General features: G+C 43.6%; 2 protein-coding genes across 2 annotated transcripts; one reads left to right on the top strand and one right to left on the bottom strand.

The window, feature by feature from the left end:
* Window positions 1–532: 532 nt before the first annotated feature.
* Window positions 533–10,193, bottom strand: rnf20 (ring finger protein 20, E3 ubiquitin protein ligase). The gene is made up of 22 exons (XM_030396306.1): window positions 10,069–10,193; window positions 9,487–9,667; window positions 9,304–9,372; window positions 9,086–9,184; window positions 8,837–8,984; window positions 8,560–8,745; window positions 8,247–8,362; window positions 7,804–7,950; window positions 7,164–7,238; window positions 6,941–7,060; window positions 6,648–6,827; window positions 6,403–6,538; window positions 6,181–6,302; window positions 5,898–6,054; window positions 5,463–5,775; window positions 4,334–4,451; window positions 4,079–4,228; window positions 3,772–3,984; window positions 3,391–3,516; window positions 3,158–3,298; window positions 2,587–2,691; window positions 533–1,338 (listed from the first exon to the last, which is right to left on the bottom strand). Exons 2-22 carry the CDS (start codon window positions 9,655–9,657, stop codon window positions 1,162–1,164), a joined length of 3,069 nt encoding a protein of 1,022 aa, XP_030252166.1. The 5' UTR covers window positions 9,658–9,667; window positions 10,069–10,193; the 3' UTR covers window positions 533–1,161.
* Window positions 10,194–16,717: 6,524 nt separating this feature from the next.
* Window positions 16,718–19,686, top strand: aldob (aldolase b, fructose-bisphosphate). The gene is made up of 9 exons (XM_030396350.1): window positions 16,718–16,867; window positions 17,553–17,665; window positions 17,754–17,965; window positions 18,052–18,106; window positions 18,235–18,395; window positions 18,485–18,568; window positions 18,669–18,843; window positions 18,940–19,139; window positions 19,391–19,686. Exons 2-9 carry the CDS (start codon window positions 17,554–17,556, stop codon window positions 19,484–19,486), a joined length of 1,095 nt encoding a protein of 364 aa, XP_030252210.1. The 5' UTR covers window positions 16,718–16,867; window position 17,553; the 3' UTR covers window positions 19,487–19,686.
* Window positions 19,687–19,749: the final 63 nt, after the last annotated feature.

Raw genomic sequence — 19,749 nt, 5'->3', positions numbered from 1 at the left:
AACTGGCTCCTTTGAATTCCAGTTATTCGTTTATGTTAGCGGACTACATTTCTAAACCAATGTTACCTGCTGTTGCTCTCTGTTAACAGAGCGGAGAGAGGCACTGAGACGAGGCACATCATAAAATCCCATCCTTTGGAATGTCGCAGAAAATCCTTCAAAAAGAAATCCAGTACAGCAGCATTAAACAAATTGTCCACAGGCTTGTGTTAGCTACCAAGGTAAAGGTCTAATTGTTTCACGTCACGTTACGATCCACTCACACATGCTCAATAAAAGTTATTAATGCTGGTAGATTGCTGCATATTGTTACACAGTGGACTGTTAAAGAGTAAATTACTGACAGCCGGACTACAAAAACCTAACTGAAAACATAAAATGAGAGCAGACAGTCATTAAATTAATCATGTCTCAAGTCAAGTCACGAATACTTAACGTCCAAGTCGAGGCCCAAGTCATTTATGCTCTGTCAAATCAGTCGACTCCAGTCCACATGTCTGATAATTTATATACATTCAAATAGAAACATTTGTGAAATGTAAGCAAGAGCTGAACAGTTTAATAACTAGTGGAACAGCAAGTACACAGCATGGAGTCTGATTGGAAAGATTTTTAAGAGAAAAGGCAGATTCAAATAAAAAATTAAACAGTAAAGAGACACAGTATATGTACATACACGCCAATGGTAAACAGACATGAGAGGAACTTTATTTTTATTTCTAGCTGAACTAATCATTTTTCTTTGTATTCTGGTTTGGTTTTCAAACGCTCACACACACACACACACACACACACACACGCAGTCTCGCACGCACACACAATGCAGTATGTGATGCAAACTGGCATGATCACATTCCCTCCATTCTTTCTGCTTCAGTATCTGAAAGCACACAGTAAAGTAGTGGATACTGGATGGGAGAAGATGAATTCAGTCATTCTTTTAAAAAAAACAAACAAAAAAAAACATTAAAGCGTTCAGTTCAGAGCGTCACTGCGGCCCTACGAGGCTGGAATCATCCAGAGATATCACACTCATGTAGTCTTGTAGGGAGGAGGGAGGGCGGGTACATGTTCATAATGGTGAGTCTTGCCCCCGGCAGCATTTGTACTACTGCTTTTCTTGTTGACCCCTTTTTTTCCTCTCCAGTTAACGCGGCGTCTTCAGCCGATGTAAATGCGGTGGAAGTCGTTTGCTCCGAAGGCGGCGTTGCACTTGGGGCACTTCCTCTGACGTGTGTCGTAGCGTGTCTTCACGCACTCGAAGCAGAAGACGTGGAAGCACTTTGTCAGTACCGCATCCTTCACCCGAGAGTTGCAGCACGGACACGTTAGACGAGCCTGAGGGGGAGAGAGACAGAGAGAAGCCATTTTAGTCCTGACCTGAATGACTTGTGATGAGTGGACGCAAATAACTTCAAGCTCGACTGTCCTGAACTGAGAACACACCAAATGATGTGAAGGCTCTTCATTATAACTTGTGGTGAGGACTGATTCTCAAGACCGTTGAGAGAACAGAACAGCCGACACATAAATCTGGCAGAATGACAGGCTGTGCAATCAAAGCGTTCAGACCCCTCATAATTGCATCAAATCACTTCCAAGATTACAATCAAGTCTGGAAAAATCTGAGCATGAATAACTTGGGCTTCTGTACTTCTGTAACAGAGCGCAGACCACAATTGCCAATTTGTATGTGTGATGTTGAATCATCGCACAGTTGGTGGGAGATTTAAGTGCTCGTGTGAGTTCCCATTGAAAGAGTGTGATCATGCTGACAGCTGGTCTCATTTGGTGGAAACCAGAGTGATAAAGATTACTCTGGGTTAAGAGTAACATCACAACTTGTTTTTGTTTGGGGGTTTTGCCACAGGGTCATCAATACAGGTCCATGACTGGGATGTTTGGGAGCAGGGGCAAAAAGATAAAAAAAAAGGGTATCAGCACATGATGTGGGCACTGGAAGGGCACCTGAGAGGGCAATTAATCATGTTTTAGCCACCATAGAGGAATCCGAAAGGGCACTTCTGTGGCGTTTTTAAAACACAGGGCTGTGTTGGGGGAAATTTGCTTAGAGAAAAAACGATCAACATAAAACCCTTAGTTTAATTTTAACACTAGGTTTTTATACGGATTTATCAAATGAGATATAATGATTAATGAGCATCACAGGTGCTAGTAGGTGGAGTTCAGATTAGACAGCAAATTGTTTCAAACTGCTTATGGTCTTGGTGCTAAGCTAAACTAACAAGTTTCATATTCAGACATGAGATTATTGGCTCATCTACCTCTCAGTGAGAGAGTAAGCAGGCAGGGCTGTTATAAGTGCAACAGTCACATAAAAAAAAAAAACAACCTAATGGTGAAACTCGACTTTGAAAGGAATTGTTCTCATCTGCGAAACAACTAATCGTAATTTATCAAAGAAGCAAACACTCCAGAGTGAGTCATTCAAAACATGCGGATGTGTCTAAACCTGACCAGCATCCATGACGCTGCTCTGTAACTGATCTTACTTTCTGAAGCTGGATTAAGTGAAATAAAGCTTGAAAGGATGTTTTCAGTATTTTCAGTATCACAGACACTAACCTTATAGTCATTGATTTCTTCATTTAGGATGTCATCTCCGTTGCTGATTTTCTCCGCTGGTTTCTTGGCCTTCTCGATCTTTCTTCTCAGTTTAGAGATGTCCTCCTGAAACACAGTCAAGAGATAACCGCTGTAAGTAAAAGAAGTCTGTGTTCCACTTTTGCATGCATTTACTTGCTCTTTAGCAGCATATATTAGCAGTCATGGCTTCCCATTATGATTTTTAACGCTCAACACAAAATTAACAAGAATTAACCTTGCAGTAAAAATGTTAAGGATGAAGGTTGAAACTGGCTATACCATAACTATTTAGCCTAAACAAAGCGAGGGGGGAAACAAAGGGTTTCAATGCACTAATATCTCATCAAAGAACAAGCAGTGTATTTTAAGAAACAGTCATCCCAAAAGTCTTTGCATCCAAGCCAACTGTTTTGTCGATCTGATGTGTTTACTGCATATCAAAGGGATTGAAAAAATAGGCTTCGTACATTAAGTCCTACTTATCCTCAATATATCATGTACTGTTTGAAACTTGAGTTTATTTGTGGATACGCGTTTGTGTGTTGTTTACCTGTGCTCGTCGTGCGTTAAAGGATTCTTTCTCCCGGGAGATGCTGTTCTCGACGACTTCCTCTCTGACCAGCTTGAGCCTCTGCTGAACCTGCTCCAGCTGAGTTCGCACCTCCTCTGACAGCAGCGCAGAGTCCTGAGCCTGGACGACAAACGGAGACACGCGTGTTGAATGTTCTCACAAGCAGCTCAACCGTTCGGGGATCAATTCACTTCGAATGGCTTGTGCGTTACCTTGCGTTTGTTCATGTCCAACGCTTGTGTTCGAAGCGTCAACTCTCTCTCCGCAGTACTGATGGTGCCCTGCAGGAGGCGCTCCTTTTCCTCAAGCTTCCTCACCACCTGCAGCTGTGCATCGACCTAGCAAGTGGGCACAGTCGCAAAACATTATGATGGTAAATGGAGACTCTTTTTAAAGAAGATTAAGAGCACAAATAAGGCATTTCAGGGCAAAGACAAGCAACAAATCGGGTGAACAAACAAGCAGACACACAAAAAAAGTAAGGGATTATCAGCTTGTACGTTATCTTGTACATGTTTATATCACAAAACCAGTCTGAACAAGCTGGATGGAACCGTGCAGATGGAACCGTATGTTGCTGCCAGGTGACTCACCTGAGTTTTTAAGGTGAGCAGTTGATCGGCCAGCTCCTCCTTCTCCTCTTTTAGCAGCTTGTGAATCTGGTTGGACTTGATCCGCTCGCTCATCAGCTTGAAGTTGGCATCGTCTTTCTCTCTGAGCTGCTGCATCAGACGGATGTTCTGTTCCTGCATGTCCTCGAAGGCCTGGCCCGTCACGTCCATCTCGCTCAGCAGTGCGTCCTCCTCCTGCAGAGGAAGCAGGGGGGGCGACAGAGCGTCACAAGAGAACAAAAGGAGGCTTTGTTTGTGCATCAAACAAAAAAATGAGGTGCTCACACACCTGTTTTGCTATAGAGAGCTTTTTGTTGAGGATGTCGATCTGCTCCTCCACAGAGCGGATCTTTCTCAGAGCCTCTTCATCCGCCATTTTCTTGCCCTCCCTCCTCTCCCTCTCCTCCAGCTCCCTCAGCCTCTGCCGAAGCTCCTCTCCCTGGAATCAGCAATGTTAATAAGGGACTGCCACAACACAAGACCAATAATTATGATAAGATGTTAACATAAAAAACAGTGTTCTATAGTGTGCTGTGTTGATCACCTCTGACTTGGACTTCTTCTCTGCGGCCATCAGCTGGACTTTGTCCCTCTGCTCCTTCGGCGCTGAGCGGTACATGTCCAGCAGCAGCTTCATCTCCCTCTGCGACTCCTGGGCTTTCCTGCACAGTTTATGTAAGAAGTCTTACAGTCTATCTCATAACTACCATCATCGTGTAATGGAAATGAGGGCGGAGATCAGGCTGTAGACGATTAGGACTGTCTTCTTGACACATTTCTAAGGGGTAACATTTTTGTTTACAAGGGTCTAGTATTCCATGAGAGCCACTGCTGGTGAGTCACATAATCACAAGACTGGTGAATTCTGGGTCAGATGAACGGTAAGCATTCTACTGGACGTGACAGCCTGAAGCTGACCCACAGAACAAAATAGCCTCAACAACAGCAAAACAACACGTAACAGAAAAAAAAGGCTGTTAAATGTTCTTCTTCTGCAAACAACAGACTTAAATCTATCTGTCGAATCTGTCCTTCGGACATTTGCCTTTAAAATAACTCAATACAATCTTTTTGAATCTATTGTTGCATTTTTTGTTTAGTGTGTGATTATTCAGTGTTATTGTGCTTATTCTTTACTTATATTCATTTTATATTCATCACTTTCTTTCTTTGTGCCATTTCTTGACATATCTCTGCTGCTGTCAGACTAATTTCCCACACCGGAATAAAAACACAAAGACCTTCAACCTGGCAGATGTTGTCTGCCAACACGGAAAAACTTACAAGACAGACTAGAATTACTGCATCGCGGGTGTGTGCTTCTGCACACCAGTCACCAGTTGTTCCTCACCTTTTGGATACAAAACATCTTCACTTCCTTACTGACCGCTAATATCTACATTTTCAAAAAAAGTTCATCCAAGTGGACAAAATTCCCCAAAAGCAGATCACAAAGATTGCGTTCAGAAGGATGAGATGGACAGCATCAAAAACATAACATATAAGTTTTCTCACCCTAATCACAACCTTTTCGGTTTAATAATTTATTTACAATGTGCATTTTCGTTCCCAAATGTTATATATTAAATGTTTTTTAAACATCTATTGAAAAACGTAATGATCCAGCGACATTTAATGCTGACAAATGGATTTCTTCCACACATGCAACTTACTTAAGTTCTGTTCGGACGATCTTCAGCTGCTCCATCTCCTTCCTCTTTGACCCTCCGACCATAGACAGGCGCTCCCCGGCCGAGTCCTCCGGTTGGTTGCTGCTCCCTGGCTTCTCCTTCTCCTCCTTTATTACACCGCTGCGGGTCGGTCTCTCTCTCTCCTTTTCCTTCTCTTTCTCCCGCTCTCGGTCTTTCTCCTCTTTCTTTACAATGTCCTTTTCTTTCTTTTCCTCCTTGTCTTTCTTCTCCTCTTTGTCCTCCTCTTTCACTGTGGCCTCGGGATCTACTCCAGGCTCCGTTTTCACGGAGGCTCCTTCAGAAATAAAATAAAACAAAGTGAAACAGGATAGCCCTAATATATATCACAAGAACACTGTTCTTCAGTTGTTCAGATTTCTAATCAAAGTGAACAAACATTTCACAGATGTTAGATACCTGTGCTGCTGGGTGTGGAGGAGCCGTTGTCAGGCTCTGTCTTGATCACAGGGTCCCCAGAGACAGCTGGGGTCGAAGGAGAGGTTGTCTCATCCTTCACGTCCATCTCTGTGCTTGACTGAGATTGGAGGATGGCATTGCCCTTTGAGGCACGGACCTGAAGAGGTAACAGGTGAATGTTTCAGTTTGATGTGCTGTTGTGTTCTGCTTTACTAAACCTATAGGTCAAAGAGTACGATTTAACTTTTGCTGGTGAGTTTCCCCTTTTCCCCTTTTGACTCACCTGGTTGAGCTCAGACTGTGTTTCTCTCAGTCTGATCTTGTATTTCACCACCTCTCCCTTCATCTGCTGGTTGTGGGTTTGCAGCGTGCTGATCAGGTGACGCATCTCTCTGTTGATGGGACCTGAGAGAAAGAAGAGCTCAGAGTGAAGCAGGATAAAAAAAGAAAACAAGCGATGAAGTGTGCAGTTTGTACACCGTGTACGGCAGAGCCTGTCAGTTACCTGCTTGCTCGTTGGCAGCGAGAGTCTGTTCAAATTCGATGCGCAACATCTCGTACTCCTTCCTGACCTGAGCCAGTGTGTCCTCCAGCTGAAACACCTCGGTACGAACCTTCCTCTGCAGAGCCACCTCATCATTCTGCACACAGAGGGGATGAGAGTGAGTAAAGAGTGAAAGGTGACATAAACAGACACTGATGCTCACACACACACACACACACACACACACACACACACACACAACCAACCTCCATGTGCTCCAGCTGTCGAAGCCGTGCCGTCCGGGTAGTGTTGAGACGAGCGCGTGTCTCATCTAACTGAGCCTTTAGAATCAGAGACTCGTTGTAGAGCACAGAAAACTGCGACTGAAGGCAACGATACTCGGAGGTCTCTTTCACCATGCCTTCTGCTCGATTCAGCAGCTCCGTCTGAGACGAACAGAGATAAACAATGATGAAGTCTTTTGGTTTAATGCGGCTTTAATAACTTTACATTAATGAGCCGTCTCCAAATGAAAGTCATAAGAATGGTGCGGGAGAACCTTCATGCTGTTGTTCTCCTGGTGCACAGTCTGCAGGTCCTGCTGGAGCTTCTGCAGCTCAATGAGGCGGTTGTCTGCCAGCTCCGTGTTCTCCTCCATCTCACTGTTCATTTCTTCAAACTTGACAGGAGAGAAGAGGAAAAACACCAGCAAGTATGAAAGGCTGGGTGTGGGAAGTAGAAGATAAAAGACAGGAAACTTCACATGTTCTTGAAAGACTTACCTTTCTCTTGTTAATGGTGATGGTCCCACAAACACTGCTGGCCTCCCCGCACACCTTATAGCCTTTGCTGTTCACCTGGAACGCATCGCGGAGAGTGTTACAAGGTACGTCCACATAAACATCAGAACAATTACGCAACACCGTCACAAGGGCTGTGTAACATGATAATTAACATCATGTGACGACAGGAGATCTTTTCATATAATGCGTATTAAATTGGGTCGCAGATTACACTCTATACAGCAATCAATTTAAATCATTTTTGGGCATATTATGGACATTCCTTTTATATCTGGATGATAATTCGCCTTATTATGCACAGTAAGAATGCAGTCATGAAGTTTAATGCCTAAACAAGGGACTGCTTTTGTTACTTGGATGTGGTTTGGTATGAAAAGTCCGACACAGACAAGAAAACAGTACGAAATAGACCTTTCCATGTTGTTATCTTATACAAGCTATTCATTGAATATACAGAAACAATGCTATATATTGATGTGTGTTGTTATTTGGATATGAAATTACTTTTATCAAGCTATCAGATTTAGATTAGATCACACTAACTGTGTGGGCAGGAGAGAAACACACACGCACACGCACACACACACACACGCATGCACAAAAGAGAACACATCCTCACCCTCTCCAGTATCTCAATCAGGTGTGCATTCAGTCTGTTCTCTCTGCGGCGGATCTTCTCCATGTCCCACTGGAGCTCCTCGATCAGAACCTGCAGCTCGCTCACACGCTGGTCTGCTTTGTTAGCTGCGCGTCCCAGAGACCGGGACTGGACAAGACAGGAATAAACAGAGATTTGAACCCACGCACAAGAGCTAACAGAATCATAGTTTTTCATACGATATTACTTTGCAATACAGCAGATGTTACTACATAATAATGAGTAACAGTAGGATATTCCTATTCAGAAGTTTTTCAAAATTCTCTTACAAATAAGCAGTCTCTGATTACGTAGCAGTAGAAAAGTGTGCAGCAGTCCCAGCTGTTTTCAACAATAACACTTTTACACGCAGCTAAGAATGGCTTGACCTGGGGCCGAACATAAAAGGAATGTGCCGTTTGTACCTCGCTTGTCATGTGGCTGTGCTTCTGCTTCAGGTCCTCAGTCAGCTGCTGCAGCCGCTTGTTTTCGCTGGTCAGGAGAGAGTTCAGTTTGGAAGCTGCCTGCCACAGACTGCCCTCTGGAAAGAGAAGCAAGTCAAGTCAAGTCAAATTTATTTATATAGCACATTTCATACGGCAAGCGTAAACTCAATGTGCAACACCAACAATATCACAGTTTTATGTGTTGTACATGCAAACACAGACTCAATAAATTCCTCCCAAATAAAAATCTCCATCACTGCAATTTCATCTTGTATCCCTCGTTTTATCTCACCAACTCCAGAGTCCACCTCTGCCTTCAGTTGGTCCACGGTGCTCTTCAGACACTCGTAGATCTCCACCACATGATTGGCCTGCTTCTGGCTGGACTCCACCCTCTCCAGCAGCTCAGCCTCCATCTCCTCGCTGCTGCTGCTAGCCAGCGTGGCCAGGAAGGAGTTGGCCGCCTCTCCCGTTTGGCCTGAGTGACATCAGCAGGAAAACAAATATGATCAAACACCTGCATGTCATTGCTCTCAGAGTCATGATCCTGTGTCACCGCCGGTCTTTACCTCTGTCCTTGGCCCTCTCCTGGTTGGAGTCTCCATCAGGCTCTGGAGTCCCCGGCTTGAGGCTCCGTCCCTCACCTGCCACAGATTTATTAGTTTCGCTGCTTGCTTGATCATATCGCCTGATGGTCAGCTGAATGTTTTCATCAAACTGAAGGAGAAAGAATGGCATCACGCATGGACTCTTCATCTATACAGGAGACTTTAAATGTTGAACAAGGACTTTTGGCTTCCTCGTCTGAACTCGTTTACCTGGTTCCAGTATCTGTTGAGGATGAGCAGACTGGCATCATCGGTAGCCTGCCGGGTCTCCAGTCGCTCAATTCTCTCTCGCAGTTCATCCTCAATCACCTGCAAACCAACAAACAGAGACATTTAGCTTTACTCCAAAGGGAATCTACAAGTACAGCTTTACGCATGTATGTGGGTTTATAAAGAGTTGTACACACATTTTTAGAGAATTAACTTACCTGTCTGAGATCGAGAGCTTCTCCCAATTTCCGGTTCTTGGCCTGGAGAGCTTTGATGTCTTGCTCTTCCTGAAAAAAGCAATTCAAACATGAAAGGGGCCGAACTAGTAGAGAGACTGTACACCACTGAGATGAAGTGAATACATGTTAGCAGTAGAGTGGGAAGCTAACGTGGCTTCTCACCGAGTTGGACACTCCTCCCAGCTTGATGACAGTCTCCACGGCGGTGCTCCCCCCGGCAGCAGCGCTGACACCGGGTCCCCCGTCATCTCCTTCCCTCTCCCTCCGCTTCTCTGGGGGGGCACCGGAGGACGAGGAACCGCTAGAGTCAGCAGGACGCTTCTGTCCCGACATCCTCAGTCTCCTGCAACACACAAAAAGACAATAAATTGCAGCTAAATGTGATGAAAAAACGTGGAGGTCCACTGAAATAGGTGCTTGGACTGAATAAACGACAAAGCTAAGCTATGTTTTACATGTAGCTAGCAGATGTTATATGAATATAACTTTCTTAATGTTTGCACTGAAACAGTATTCATCCAGCAAAGTGATTAGAGAGATACACACAGAGAGACGTATCGCATTGTAAACCACGAACAGGCTGATTAAACCAGTCGGTGCCTGGTGAAGTTAGGCTAACGTTAGCCCTTTGCTAACGCTAGCTTTAAACGCTGCCGATGCTCAGCGGAACTCGATTCTGAGCTGGCAGATCAATGCATTAACTTCAATTTATTTCATATCACTCCATCTTTACCGAAGTCTTACCGATATTAATGTTAAGAGGTTTTATAGTGAACTAAATCTGTCTGTGGCTGTTGTTGTTGCGGCTCCTTGCCTCTCGGAAACGGAAGTGTAAACTAACTGAGTGGGGACGTCTTCAGCCGACACAGCGCCCCCTGCCGCCGTGGAGGAGATGACACTCTGTTCAGCCGCCCTGAGGCAAAACAGTACACTTTCTCCAACAAGAGCAAGGCACGCAGCCCATTGTTGAAGGTGGATGCATTTTATTTAACATTGAGTCACAGAAAGCAACCAATACTTCTTTAATACAACACTCCCATAGTCCTGAATCGGTTAGTTTGTGGTAAAGATAAGCAACTGACACACAGTGAGGGTGGGGCGCGTGGTGCCTTCTGCTACTGTTTGCTTCAACTTCATGACAGTTTGGAGGCAAATATTGTGCTTTTTACCCCAATACATTTAATGATGTAACTTAAATGAGGCACCTAGTTATGAGGCAGATTGCATGCTGCATCAGAGCCAATGTAGTGCATTTAAAAATATAATATTATTGTCATAGTTAAGAAAATGCTGAATAACCTACTCAAGTACTATTTCTATGGCTGACTTTTACTTTTACACAAGTTACAACACAATATCTTTGCTTTTGTAACAGTGGCAGTTGCCCTCTTTTCCCTATTAGTTATCAAGTCGTATCTTATCTTATCCTATTTATAAGAAGAGTCTATTGTTGAGCCTCAAGATCACACTTTGGGATGGTGGCTGACATGACCTATGATCCCAAAGCGTTAGTAATTAATGAGTTGGTAGTGTGACTCAAAAATCTACTTTTCTTACAAATAGGACCTCAAGTAAAGAGTGCAGTTCAGTAATACATCTACTCGATCCAAAACATTGCGCTGCAAGATAGTTAGGGCTGCAGCTATCGATTCTTTTTGTAATCGATTAATCTAGCACTTTATCGATCGATCAATCGAGTAATCGGATAATTTTTTAGCGCGTTTTTAAACAACCAAAACAAATAATGCATAACGAAAATGATGTGGCTGTAAAATGATCAAGCATTTCTCAAAAAAACAGAGGTATTCATTCCAACTCCAACATTTGGCTCCAAAACTAAGCCCATTTATTAAGTGCCAGTGCCAATAATTAAACAACAATACAGTTAAATCAACTTACTGTAAAACATGTATAACATGTAAAACTGTGAATACAAACTTAAATAGTAAAGGCCATTTGGCCTTGGTTTTGTTTTCTTAATACAACATTACAAAAAAAGGATTGCACCTTATGCAAATTACCCACCTGAGAACAAAGAATGAATATACAATATCAAGCCAAACAGTCACACAATGTGTACAATTTATAACAAATAAATGTAAATAAAACAATTATAAACAAATAAAATAAATGAATTATAAATAAGACTTTTTCAGTCTTCAGTCCCCAAATCCATGATAACCACACTAATCCGCCAATCACAAGGAGGCAAATACACTGTGTGGGAAGACTAGGGTCCTACCTACTCCACATTATACGTGTCCTCCTGGAACCGAAACCTATCCTGAACTGTCAGGAATCATTTCAGAGTGACACAGACACATTGGATTAGCCGGTGGAGGCGGTGTAATGCACTCAAACAGAGTTTATAATCACAAAACAGCCAATGTAGCATGTAATTCATGATCATGTCTGTATAAAGTGATGTTTATTTTTGCTCTTCTTCGGCGGCTGTTTCAGTAAATTTTGGGCGTAGAGCATACTTGCCAACATTGGGTTGTGAAAAATAGGGAGATTTTTTTCATCGGTGTATCGGCCCAAGTAACAAGGTTCCTTCGCCAGGTGTGCGATTTATTTGTCATAATTTCTTGCCTTGTATTTTAAACCACACAAAATTCTTAGAACAGTGTTTCCCCTAATTTTTTTATAGCAGCTGCGCTCTGAGTTGATAACCTAGCAACACTAGGGGAGTCTGGGGGCATGCCCCCCCGGAAAAAAAAATTGAAAAATGACCCTTTAAATCTCACCTACTCGTGAGATTTTTGAAAAGAAAATCATTTTTAGAATTTCAGAATCAGAATCTAAGACATGAGACAAAATAGTGTAGAAGCTGACATTGCTGCTTGAAAATATGTTAACATCCTGAGCATTTCAGAAGTCAGTGAGCCACATGCCATGGAAGCTATTGAGAAATAATTCATAATATTTATCATAATAATTCATCATAATTTCTGCATATTAATATTCATATTAAATAGAGGAAGCACTAAAATACAATAACAATAGGTGTCTTACTCGTCCAGTTTACTGATAAAATCTGCAGCTGGTTTGGAGTCACTGGGTCACATGACATGAAAGATATTCTAAAAAACAGCAGTTATTTTGTATTAATTTATTTATGCTAAGTAATTTAATGACGGTCCCTAAATCAGTCTCAGTGATTCAGCGCGAGGCTCTGAGAGGTGAGCTGACCGTCCTCCTGCCGCTGACACTGGGAGAACCTCAGTAAAGTCTCAGCTGGACCCGATATCCACAGAATATCCAAACTGAAACTAACTTCACCCCGGTTCGATGAGTCGCCTGTTGCAGCCTTTGAATAGGATGACGAGGATTTCAGTCACTCAACTTCAATGGTACAAATAGCAGTAATGAAAATAATAATCGATTTCAAGATAACTTGGGGTATGGTGCTTTCACTGTGTGCAACTTAAATTCCCCATTCGCTCGTGATATTAAACCGACAAAAATCACGTCATCATCAAAATCAAATGTCATTATGTTTATCAATACCCGACCGACCGTGCCTTGCGCAACGCCCCCCCCCCCCCCAAAAAAAAGAAAAACAGATTTGCATGATTCACGAGAGCCTCATTTTCAGGTCGGAAAAGCCGGATTGCGGGATTTATCAGGAACAATCACACACCTGCTCATCCACACAGGCAGGCCAGGGTTGCCAGATACTGCAACAAATATAGGGACACAATCTTACTTGTTTCCTTTACTGTAAAATCGGGAGATTAACGGGAGAAATTACTGACCGGGAGCATCGAGGGAGATAGGGTTAAAAATCGGGAGTCTCCCGCGTGAATCGGGAGAGTTGGCAACTATGGCGTAGAGTGATGAGACGTATACCGTTGAAATTTGTAGAGTCCCAGCTTTCATATGACATGCTGTATGTAGCGTTAGCATTAAGTAGCGTAATCGCTAACGCCGATTTTTCTGACATGCGCCAATAGCGTGTTTTTTCTACGTGCTCCTTTAGTTGCTTGGTGTCGGAATTGAGTTCCGATTGGGTGAAAATGATTATCATGAGCGTTTAGCCGAGCTTCTTCCCGTTAAGTGGGTGTGCTGCATTAATATGTTGCTACATGGTTAGCGTGCTCTTATATGGTGTATAATGCAACATGCGCAACTCGGGTTAAATAGGTTAAAAACATCAAAGCTAAACATCATATCTAGTCAAACCGCATCACATCACTACAAATACAGAGCTAAATTGTGCCAGCCAGCTAAATTCAACATGTATGACGCGCTGGTGTGCTTCCTGAACAACGGTCCGTGTGGAACAATCAGATCCCTGCGCGTATAGTGCGCGTCATAGGAATTTAACGAGGCTTCGAGGCAGAGTTTATGCCTCGAGGAATTTTTATAATCGAGTTAATCGAGTAACTCGATGAATCGTTTCAGCCCTAAAGATAGTGAAAACTACACATAGATTAAGACAGCCCTTTCTAATGCACATGGAGGATTTCTCTTTATTGAAACTACTGAGGCAAATCAGACTTCATTCCTGATTTACGCAACACGGCTTCACAGTAGAAACTCTTTCTGTGGCTGCAGCGTTGGATTGCTTCCACAGATCCATGGCTCGTTTAGAGTTGCAGTGTTTGTGGATATTGTTGCAATTATCTGGAAGCCAAGACAGTGAAACCAACATTCCTCAGGCGCTATCTTTTGTAATTCACTCCACATACTTGTGAGGGGATCAAACTTGTCGGACAGCATTTTGCACTCCCCCTTATAGTCTTTTTCTCAGACAGTCCTTATGTAAAAAGGGACTCATGGACAGAGACTGAAATCTGATAAGCACCACTAAGGGATACATTGAACAGGGAGCAGAGTCCAGGTTGTGCAAAAGCTGGCTTGTCATTATTTGTGAGTTAGATCTGCTGACATATCTGCTGAGGTCACTGGTGAGGGCATTACAAACACCCCTACGAGTTCTTTTTGAGCCATTTTCAGCAATCGATATGTGAACTGTTTATGCATGACGTGCTTGTTGCATAATGTGACGCATAAGGCGCAAACCAGAGAAACAAGGTAACAAGTAAAGGAGGTTTTGCTGCAGGAACTGGTGCTTAATTTGTGTCCAATGAATGAACTAAGATAAAACTCCTGTAGTGTGAGAAATGCATTCCAACTATTTCATATGTTATCTTTAATGTCAGTTTGTATATTTAGTTTATTTAATCATGAAAACAGAGTGAGGAGTTGAACAGTTTGGTGGCCGCAGGCAGGAATGATTTATCTGGCGCTCTGTGGTGCGTCTTGGTTGGATCAGTCTAGTACTGAATGTGCTCCTGTGGCTGACCACCACGTCATGGAGTGGATGGGAGCCATTGTCCAAGCTGACAAGGTAGCAAGAAAAGCAGGTTTTGCTGCAGGAACTGGTGGCATATTGCCGATATATCCGATGTGACTAAGGAACAAATGTTCACTGATTAGGTAATGTTTTTAAAGCTTTATTCACCTTAAATTTTGTCTTGTTTGCCGACTTTCCTATCCTGGAAGTAGCGGCGGTGATATAATGAAAAGCACCATCGCCTTGAGTAAACTTGTGTAATTTTCTGGGTTGAACATCATTGGGAACATTTGGAATAATGTGAGTACACAACAAGCAAATATGGTAATGCGCAAGCCAGTTACACAAGGTAACAAGAAGAGCAGGTTACGCTGCAGGAACTTGTGGCATATATGTGTCCAATGAATAAATTAAGATCAAACTCTGGTAGTGTGAGAAATGCATCCCCTAAACTTAAATTACACCCGAAAGTGAATTATGATGACAATTCTAATAACATGAACTAAAAGTTAATACATGTAGAATACACACCTCTGCCAACTTCACCTTTAAGTCAATCAAATCTAAAGTATCAAATCTAAAATCAAAGAAAACTACATCTGCATTTTTATTTGGATCTACATACAATTACACTCACTGGATTTGAGAACAGTTTGGGCACAAATTTAGAAATGTCTTCAGCCGACACAGCTCCCCCCTGCTACCGTGGAGGAGATGCCTCTTTGTTCAGCAGCCCTTAGACAAAACAGTACGCTTTCTCCAAAAAGAGGAAGGCCCGAAGCCCATTGTTGACGGTGGATTCATTCTATTTAGCACTGAGTCACAGAAAGCAACCGATAATTCTTTAATACAACACATAGACAACATAGTCCTGAATCAGTTAGTTTGTGGTAAAAATAAGCAACTGAGACACGGTGAAGGTGGGCTGCGTGGTGCCTTCTGCTACTGTACGCTTCCACTACATGACAGTTTGGAGGCAAATATTGTGATATTGCCTGCTGCATCAGAGCCAATGTAGTGCGTTTAAAAAAAAATATTATCATCAATCAGTTAAGAAAATCACTGATTCAGCAGAAAAATGCTGAATATCCTACTCTAGTACTATTCCTATGGCTGACTTTTACTTTGACCCTAGTTTCAACACAATATTTTTGATTTTGAGAAGTTTTTGTAACAGTGGCAGTAGCCTTATTGATAGGATAAGATAAGACTGGATAACCAACAGGGGAAAGACTGTTGGTTATCCAGTCCTATCTTTTCTTATCCTATTTATATGAAGAGTAAATTGTTGAGCCTAAAGGTCACACTTTGGGATGGTGGCTGACATGACATGACAAAGCGTCAGCATTTAACGGGTTGGTAACGTGACTCAAAAATCTACTTTTCTTACAAATATGACCCCAAGTATGGAGTGCAGTTTAATAACACATCTACACGATCCAAAAAATTGTGCTGCAAGATAGTGAAAACTACACCATTTCTAATGCACATGGAGGATTTCTCTTTATTGAAACTAGACATCCGTCCTGATTGACGCATTACAGCTTCACGGTAGAGACTCTTTCTGTGGCTGTAGTTTTGGATTGCTTCCACAGATCCGTGGCTCGTTATAAGTTGCAGTGTTTGTGGATATTGTTGTAATTATCGGGCAGCCAAGACAGTGAAACCAACATTCCTTAGGCACTATCTTTTGTGATTTACTCCCCATACTTGTTACTGTTTGGGCACAAACTAGGCAAACAAGATTGCCAAAATGAGTCAATCACACATAATTAAATCCTGTGGTAATCTAGACATTACCAGGACAAAGAAAACAAAGTAACCTGACTTGAAAGATTGCAGCAGGCCTGTCAGCACAGTTCATCATTGTCTCTCAGTGAGGCAACAGAGAGGAGGCGGGGCTGCGTGAGGACCGACTGATGCGTGCATGCAGACTTTTATAACTCACTTCAGACGACACACACTGTTCCCTTGTTGCTATCACCTCAGGCTCTGACGGAGCGTAAAGTCCACAGAAGGAGCAGACTCCGCCCCCGCTTGTCTGAGCCGACCAATCGCGTGGCCCTGTATAACATACGCCCCGCCACGTCCATGGCAAGCCCCGCCCCCTCAGCGCCCAGCAGGCAATAAATGCAGCGTTGTGCTCTGTGCTCGGCCTTCTCAATCAGTCCAATTACTGTTTGGAGCCTTTGGAAGCTGTCTGTTCCCTCTGTTGCCGTCGTTGTTTGACAAAACTCTCAAGTAAGACGTGTTTTCAAGTAGTTATTTTTTAACCCTGTGCACATTGGTGCTGTCGCTGTTTTCCATGTGCTTGTGTGAGAAGTGAGCTAACTTTCTGCCGGATTCCTCACGATTCTAGTGTGCACTGATGCAGTTATGGATTTAAGCTGCAGGTTTTTAAAGAGTAAAAACAGGGTATCACGTCTGCATGCTTGGGATGATAAATTGATTTGTTCAAACTTTCTTTTTGCAACATGGGTTTGTAGTGATTTTACTTTGAAAGGGCCGTGTTATATGTGCAGTCACAAGGCTTCTTTGATTGTGTGCAAATAGAAAAACAAACGCACATCCGCCTTCTGCGGTTTTATGATCCTTGACAGCCTGCAAATGATGCTCATGATTTCTTGTCCTTCATGTTGTCATCATGCTGTTTGTTCAGACTTCTGGGGGTTGGTGGTGGTGGTGGTGGGGGGGGACATCATGTAGTCAACAACATTAAGTGAACTATGAACTGTTGCACGCTCAAAGCCAGAAGTTATCTGTGTGGAGGCCAGAGTTCAACCATGCAAGCCAAATATTTACAGAGGTGGCGCAAGAGAGGCAGGAAGTTTGATACAGGAAAAAAAAAGATAAAATCTTCTTCATGCTTACCTGAGTCGTGGAAGGTTTCCGATTACCTGTGAAATAACTTGTTTCTGTCCTCTAGGATGACTCACCAGTTCCCATCCCTGAGTCCAGAGCAGAAGAAGGAGCTCTCTGACATTGCTCAGAGGATTGTTGCTCCAGGAAAGGGAATCCTGGCTGCGGATGAATCAACAGGTGAGCTTCAAGTCCTCTGTGATTGTCGGGTGACGAACGTCCGCTGAGTGTGCAGGGGAATTTGAATTTCATACCCTCTTCTGTCAAGGAACCATGGGAAAGCGTTTCCAGAACATCAACGTGGAGAACATCGAGGAGAACCGTCGCTGCTTCCGTGACATCCTCTTCTCCACCGATGCCTCCATCGCCAACTGCGTGGGCGGGATCATCTTCTTCCACGAGACGCTCTACCAGAAATCAAGCAACGGCAAACTCTTCCCCCAGGTCGTTAAGGAGAAGGGCATTGTTGTCGGCATCAAGGTGAGGAACCTATAGATTAAGGTTAAGTCGAACGCACGCACCTCAAGGTCTTTCTTGTAAGTCAATGTTGGGTTCTCTTTCTGCAGGTTGACAAAGGCACAGCTCCTCTGATGGGCACAGATAAAGAGACCACCACACAAGGTGAGAATAGATTCTTGCCTCTCTGTACAATTCATGAAATTTCTAAATGTCTTTGGCACATTTCGGCAACTTGACGCAGAAGGAGCAGTTCCAACCTTAACATTCCGCGGCTTGTTGTTCCGCTACAGGTCTTGATGGCCTGTCTGAGCGCTGCGCCCAGTACAAGAAGGACGGTTGTGATTTCGCCAAGTGGAGGTGTGTCCTCAAGATCTCGGACGGCTGCCCGTCGGCTCTCGCCATCGCTGAGAACGCCAATGTCCTTGCCAGATACGCCAGCATCTGCCAGATGGTGTGTGTGTGTGGCCACATTCTCTACGGAAATGACTGTCATTGGTTTTGAGTTCTTAATTTCAAACCAACGTTTCTGTACTCCGACAGAACGGCCTGGTGCCTATTGTTGAGCCAGAGATCCTGCCTGACGGAGACCATGACCTGCAGCGCTGCCAGTATGCCACAGAAAAGGTTGGTACATCATCTTCTGGCATTGTCTGCAGTAAAATGGTTCCCCTTCAGATGACATTTTGAAGCATGAGTGGTAATAAATCTGCCCTTTCATCTGTAGGTTCTGGCGGCTGTATACAAGGCTCTGTCCGACCACCACGTTTACCTGGAGGGTACTCTGCTGAAGCCCAACATGGTCACTCCTGGACACTCCTGCCCTAAGAAGTTCACCCCTCAGGAGGTTGCCATGGCCACAGTGACCGCTTTGAGGCGCACTGTCCCTGCCTCTGTGCCTGGTGAGCGTCATAAAGCCAGCATTTCCTTTTGACAAGGATTTTAAATTTCTTAATTTTCAAGTACAAGTAGAAAGCCGCTTTCTTTTGTCTTTCCAGGCATCTGCTTCCTGTCCGGAGGCCAGAGTGAGGAGGAGGCCTCCATCCACCTGAACGCCATCAACCAGGTGCCCCTCCATCGCCCCTGGAAGCTGACCTTCTCTTACGGCCGTGCACTGCAGGCCTCTGCTCTTGCAGCCTGGCAGGGCAAAGATGCCAACAAGGCAGCTACACAGCAAGTTTTCGTCACCAGGGCCAAGGTCAGTGTCAGGGGGCATGAGTCGACGCTAATAATTAATTCACACTTATCACTTTGCCGTTGTGGACTGTGCATAAACCTGGCTATTAAAGGGCTCTTATCTTACATTACTCAGCTTTATACTGACTGGTGAATGATTGATGATAACAAGCTTTTTGTCTTCCCCGTCTTGCACTAATGTGGTTTAGGTAACTTGGCTGATCATTAACAGTCAGATTTGACTTTGCCCTAACACTCCCCTCCTCTCTTCAGATCAATGGCCTGGCTTCCAAAGGCGAGTACAAGCCCTCGGGCTCAGCTGACCAGGCCTCCCAGCAGTCCCTGTACACTGCCAGCTACGTCTATTAAATACTGTAAATACATCAACATTGAAGGGGCGAAAAAAAGTAAAAAAAAAGTACATGGACCAAATGTGACTACGACCAAAACCCTCCGCTGGATTTCGCTCTTCCCTAGACTACCAACAGCAGGGGGAGACATGTTCAATGTTAAACTACTGTTTGTCTACTCAGTGAAATGACTGGAAATAAATTAAGTGACCAAAGTGACGGTGCCGTTGCAGTTTTTGTGCTTTGGGATCTGATCTCACAACATCCCAACCATAATATTGA

Source organism: Sparus aurata, chromosome 18, assembly GCF_900880675.1.
Source record: "Sparus aurata chromosome 18, fSpaAur1.1, whole genome shotgun sequence".
Classification (NCBI taxonomy): domain Eukaryota; kingdom Metazoa; phylum Chordata; class Actinopteri; order Spariformes; family Sparidae; genus Sparus; species Sparus aurata.
The sequence above is the reverse complement of the archived record's forward strand: the minus strand, read 5'-3'. Positions and strand labels throughout refer to the sequence as shown.